The 5,828-nt window shown below is 58.7% G+C and overlaps 1 protein-coding gene across 1 annotated transcript in view; it reads left to right on the top strand.

Moving 5' to 3' along the window:
- Window positions 1-4,023, top strand: part of GPAT4 (glycerol-3-phosphate acyltransferase 4) — a 25,891-nt gene extending 21,868 nt beyond the window's left edge. The window contains exons 11-13 of the mRNA XM_006141674.2: window positions 2,299-2,427; window positions 2,512-2,591; window positions 3,194-4,023. Of these exons, the coding sequence (XP_006141736.1) occupies window positions 2,299-2,427; window positions 2,512-2,591; window positions 3,194-3,302 (318 nt within the window). The 3' untranslated portion in view covers window positions 3,303-4,023. The remainder of the gene's footprint in view (window positions 1-2,298; window positions 2,428-2,511; window positions 2,592-3,193) is intronic.
- The last annotated feature ends 1,805 nt before the right edge of the window (window positions 4,024-5,828 follow it).

The following is a 5,828-nucleotide window of genomic DNA, read 5'->3' as shown; positions in this document are numbered from 1 at the left end:
ACGCTCTGGCTCAGGCCGTTTGTGGCGGGGGAGGGAGGCCTGGCTGTTGGTGGAGGATGCTGCCTCCGGGGCAGCGGGAAAGGGAGCACAGTGTTGGTGGGACTGCTGTGGGGTGGGGCACAGGCCACCCTGCGTTCTCGTAGAGTGGCGTCTGCGCGTCACCTCAGATGGCCCTGGAGCTGCTGACCGAAGCCCTCGGGGCCCACGACAGCCGCCCTGCATCACGTGCTGGGGAGGAACGGATGGGGTATGGCCCAGGCCCCAGTGCTGGCTGTCACTCTGACGCATTCTGGGGGTGCTGGCTGTGCCGGCCAGGGGCCGCTGTGAAGACCCTGCTCGGGGGCTCTGCTGCTTTGCTGCTGTTGGGCTGGGGAGCCTTGGGGCGTGACACTCCACTCCACAGGACACTAGCGTGTGCGGCTGGCCTGCGTTTTCATCGGCCTGCAGGGCGAAGGTGGGGTCCATCTGCCCCGCAGGTCTGTCTGAGCCTTTTCTGGGGACCAGACTCTCGTCCTGTTAGCAGTTACATTTCCACCCAAAGTGGGTCGTTCTCGGAGTTTGAGGAATTTGGTGTCTTTTGTCTACGGCGTCAGCCCCGTGTGGACGAATCAGCCCTGAACAGAGGGTGCTCACGCTCTCGCCTGGAGGGACCTTCTTGTGCTTTCTAGAATCGAGTAGCGCCTTCCTACTCGGACACGTTCCCGAGTTTAGAAACGTACTCTTCTGCTTTATTTCTTTTTAGGGTTGTAGTAATTAAACCATCTAGTTTCTTCATTAAGCCTAAATGTCTTCATTTCTGTAGTTAGGACAAAATTACCCAGTTTTTATTCCGAGAGTCTGAAGCCTCAGCTGGAGGGGCCAGCCCCACCTTGTGCACAATGCAGGAGTCTCCAGCGCGGTCCCCGCCCGGTGGCCCTTCTCCATCTCCATGGGCGCAGAGGAGAGGGACACCCTGGGTAGGGTCTCATCCCCCTGCTCTCCAGCTCCCCTGGCCCTTCAGCACCTCGGGATCTTGGGCACCCCAATGCACGCCCCGTGTTTCTCATGCTGACCTGGGATCTGAACCTGCCGTCGACCACGTGGCTTCCAGCTTTGCGGGGCACTTGAGTTACTGCTGCACCCTGGCACCTGGGCTGGAAAGGGATTTTTGTTCTGGTTTTGCTATAGGGTGTGTGTGCTTGCCAGAGAGAGGGAGGGAGAGACGGAAGTGTGAAGTCCGCCCCCGGGGGGTTGGCCATGCCGAAGTCCCTTCTCTCCTCTCCTCTCAGGATTTGGGGCGTGTGCCCAGCGTGATTTTCAAGCTGCTGAGTCCAGGGCTCAAATGGCTGAGTCAGCCATGTGGGATCCCACGCCTTAACCTCTACGCCACCCGCTGGCCCCAAAAGGCATTTTTGATGTTGCTGGCAGCTTGGAGCTGCAGGGTAGAGGCCAGGCCCTAGGCCCTTGCTTCATCACCTCACAGTCCACACCTTGGCCGCAGCAGACCTTCCCACAAGGGTACAGGCCCTGACCCTCAGCTCCCAGACTCCTCCCAGAGTCAAGGGCTCGCTCTCTGTTGCTTCTTGTTCAGCTCCCTCCCCAGCACCTCGCCTACCCAGCTGCCTGCCACCTGACTTGCTCTTGTTTGGTGACAGTGTGGGCACAGCCGTGGCCCCAGATGCCATCCAGGTGCAGCCTTTTGCCTCCGCTGGTGACGGTAACACTGGAAGTGCCAGCGTCTGCCACGCCCACTTGTCATGGGAGGTGCAGAGCCTGTGTGGTCGCGCCCCGTGGGGCCATCTGTGCTTCCTCATGCAGACGTACAGGGATGATCGAGTGTCACACTGCCTCCTGCCTGAGCTGTCCCAGGCCTTGCCAGTGGTGTGAGAGGGAGACTTGCTGTCTCCTGCTCAGTCTTGGGCACCAGGAATGACAGGGGAGAGCCTCGCTAGGTGAGGAAGGGTCCTTCTGTGGGGTCATCACACGTGTGTCCACGTGGATGACATGCTGGAGGTAGCCGTGGGGTGACGCAGCACGCAGTGAAGCATGGGCACTTGGGGGCCCATCGCCTGTGCTGTCTGCTTCTGGCTGAGCAAGTCTGTGGCCGACCTCAACTTCTGGGACTGGAGCTCATCAGAGGTGCCGGCTGCCGGGCCCTCCCCAGTAACTTACAGCAGGGGTGTGGCCTGCTCCGGGAGCCGGAGCCCAGAACTGCCAGGGGGCAGCTTCTGGATTCGGGTGCTGCCCAGTGGCCCCTCAGAAGGGGCCTGACATCCGTCTGGGACTGGAGGCCTTGCTCTGACCATCCCTCTCTTTCAGTACGACCCTCAGTTCGGCGACGCCTTCTGGAACAGCAGCAAGTACGGGATGGTGGCCTACCTGCTGAGGATGATGACCAGCTGGGCCATTGTCTGCAGCGTCTGGTACCTGCCTCCCATGACCAGAGAGGTGGGTGCCCAGAGCCGCCTGAGGCCTCCCCTCTCCCCTCAGGCCTGAGCCTGGGCCAAGTGCGCCCCTCATTCTCTCTTCCAGACAGAGGAAGATGCCGTCCAGTTTGCAAACAGAGTGAAGTCCGCCATCGCCCGGCAGGGAGGCCTCGTGGACCTGCTGTGGTGAGTTTAGAGCCAGGCTGTGTCCTGTACCAGCCGGAATGGGGACGTGCATTTCTGCAACAGATACTGTCGTTGGCTCCCTGCTGTGGATCAAAACTCGCAGCTCTGGCTCTCCTTGTCCCACCCAGATGTGCCCCAGAGTCGGACGCCTGGACTGAGGCACCGGTTCTGGGCGCCTTCCTGGGGTTCATTTCAGTCTCCCAGGGCACCAAAGTGTCCTCCCTCGAGGTAGGGACAACCTGGTGCCAGTCTGGACACCTCCCGGTGGCTTTCTCCTGCCTCGTGTATTTGGCCGAACTGGCCATTCCTTGGGAAGGCAGAAGTCCCTGTCCCCTGTCGTGAAGAGGGGGTGATCTCTCGCTTTCTGTCTGGCAAGCACACTCACCCTAGAGCAAGACTCTTGGAAAATAAGTTCTTGACTACAAGAAGGAGTGAGTTTCTGGGCAAGAAGGGTGGGCTCTGAGAGGCTGAGGAGTGAGTGTGGAGTGCCTGCCCCTGCTCCCAGCAGGCCTTGCTAGGTCCTGAGCAGCGGCTGCGTCTCCCTGCCAGCTCCGGAGGTGGCGGGGCCCTGCCTGCCCTCACGCGCAGCCCTTCCCCACCAGGGACGGCGGGCTCAAGCGGGAGAAGGTGAAGGACGCGTTCAAGGAGGAGCAGCAGAAGCTCTACAGCAAGATGATCGTGGGCAGCCACGAGGACCGGAGCCGCTCCTGAGCCCGTGGCTGGAGCCCTGCAGCCCACAAGCGCCCACCGCGGCCGCTTCCCAGCACGAGGCTCCCGGGGCTGCTATGGACCCTAGGCCCAGACCGTGCAGCCGCGGTGTCGCCGCCAGGACGCGCGGCCTTGTCTGCGCTGAGCCCGTTGGAGGGTGCTATTAAAATCGGCCTCCACCTGTACGTGTCATGCAGGGCTGAGGGCCAGGACGTTGGGGTGCTCGCTGTCACAGACGCCCACGTGCCGGGGTGTTGCTGGGTAGCGCTGTGGCCCCTGGGGCCTGGGGCGGGCTGTAGCCTCATCGCGCCGGCCTGGAGCTCTGCAGGTTTGTTAGGCTGGTCTGTGGGGCTTTCAGCAGAAAGTTTGTCATTCTTGAGCTCCTGTTCATGGCAGTCACCAGGGGACAGGAAGAGGACAGGCGATGCTGACGAGCCGGTACTGAGAACCAAATCATTCGTGTTCAAACTCTGGGCTCACCCTGGACTCCTTTGTGATGTGCTCTGTGTTGAGTGTGTGCCTCAGTTTCCCCATCTGTGACATGGATCAGGAGGGGAAGGGTGTTGTGCCTACCTCACGGGTGGTGGGGACTGGCACCTCTGTGGAGCGGGACGGCATGGTCAGTGTTAGCAGGGCAGGGCCAGGAAGTGGGGTCGGCGCGGCCTGAGCCCAGGGCTCTGCACCTGTTCTGTGAGTAAATAAAACTGGCTGGTGAATGAATTGAGTGAGGGACTTCCCCTGTATCTTTCTCCTCCAAGGGCCTTGCCTCTGGTTGGAGGGACAGAACTCTTACCAAGTACAGCCTGCAGCTGGTCCACTAGCCTGGGAGCGAGGGGCGTGGCCAGGGCCCTCGCACATGCCAGCTCTTCCGTGCAGTCAGTCCCAGCAGGCGCGGCTCTCCTGCAGCGAGCTCCATGGGGTCAGAGTCGGTTTTGTGGAGGTGGGCATGGACCAACAGGGCAGCCTGGGTGTGAGGACAGCGGAGGCAGCGAGCGAGTGCCGGGTCCCAGCTGAACAGAGCCTCGGGGAATGGGGGCCCCCAGTGTACTCTGGGCTTCTTCAGCCAGAGGGGAGCCGCGGCTCCTCGTGGTCACCATGAGGGCAGAGCCAAAGCAGGCGGCCCTTGCTGTGGGGTCTTCCACTCCCACACCCCTGAGGGTTGCCCAGCTGCCTTCCTCCCCAGCCCAGCCCCTCTCCCGGGGCACTTACCCCCTTGTGGCCCTCGGGGTTCCGTAGTGGCTGCAGGGAGTGTCACCTCTCCAAGACCACCCTCCAGCCGGGACCTAGGGCAATAGGCCGGTGTCACTGTCTTGAACCTTGCAGTCTCATGTCTCCCCCAGATAACGCCCCCAGCTCACCCCACCCCGCCAGCCATTGGAAAGTTTCCTGTCTTAACTAAAAATACTATTGTGACTGAGGCTGTAGATGGTATGATGGTTATGTCACTGGACACCCACGTAGTCGGCTATGGTTCGAGTCCTGGACCCAGTAGCTTAAAACTCATGCTAGGCATGTGTGCGTGCATGCCCAAGATCCCAGGAGGAGAACGGAGGAGAAGGGCTTATGGTGGAGAAGGGATTACGATATGACCAGTCACCCCCAGGGTGGGTGATTTCTAGCTTTCTGTCTCTCCAGAGAGCACATGTGCCCTATAGCAAAAAAAAAAAAAAAAAAAAAAAAAAAACTCTTTAAAAAAATATAGGACCAGCAAATGCCGTAGTGATTATGTCGTTGGACTCACATGTAGTCAACTGCAATTCGAGTCCCGGACCTGGTGACTTAAAACTCACGCCGGGCGCATGTGCACACGTGCCCAAGATTTAAAGAGGAGAATGGAGGAGAAAGGACTGCAGCGTGGCCATCCCCTCTGTGGAGCGATTTCTCACTGTCTCTCTGTCTTTCCGGCGAGTACACGCGCTCTATAGCAAAAATCTCTCTCTAAAAAAAAAAACAAAAAACCACTACTGTGACTGCAAGAATAGCCTCTTACAAAAAGTGGGGCCAGCAGTGGTGCGGAGGTTAAGGCACTGGATGCTGCACGGCCGGTGGTGCCATTCGAGTCCTGAAGCCCGTGGCGTGAAAATCGTGCTGGGCGCACGTGGCCAGAATCCCAAGGAGGGATGCAGCGTGGCCATGCCCCTCCGGAGGTGCTTTCAGACTTACCCTTTCTGTTTCTGTCTGGTGATCCCACTTACCTTATAGCAAACTAACTATAAATAAATTAAAAGTGGTTTTTCAGCTTTTATAGGAGGTAATTTATAATGTCCAAAAGTCGAAGGATCTTTTAAATTGGTCTTGATGGTCAAATTCCCTTTTTAAAAGTTCTCTGGAACTTCTGTTCGTGATTTATTAATTCTTGAATTTTGTTTTTAAGGTTTTTGACATAAGGTGGATGTGTCCGCCGAAGAGAGACAGGAAAAGTGAGAAATCACCCGTTGGTGGGGGTGGCCATGCCACGCTCCCTTCTCCATTTTCCTCCTGGGATTCTGGACACGCGTGTGCATGTGCCCAGTGTGATTTCCAAGCTAC

This window comes from Tupaia chinensis, unplaced genomic scaffold (assembly GCF_000334495.1).
Source record: "Tupaia chinensis unplaced genomic scaffold, TupChi_1.0 Scaffold000061_1, whole genome shotgun sequence".
In the NCBI taxonomy this organism is placed as follows: Eukaryota; Metazoa; Chordata; class Mammalia; order Scandentia; family Tupaiidae; genus Tupaia; species Tupaia belangeri.
Note: the sequence above shows the minus strand (reverse complement) of the source record. Positions and strands in the feature narration are given on the sequence as shown.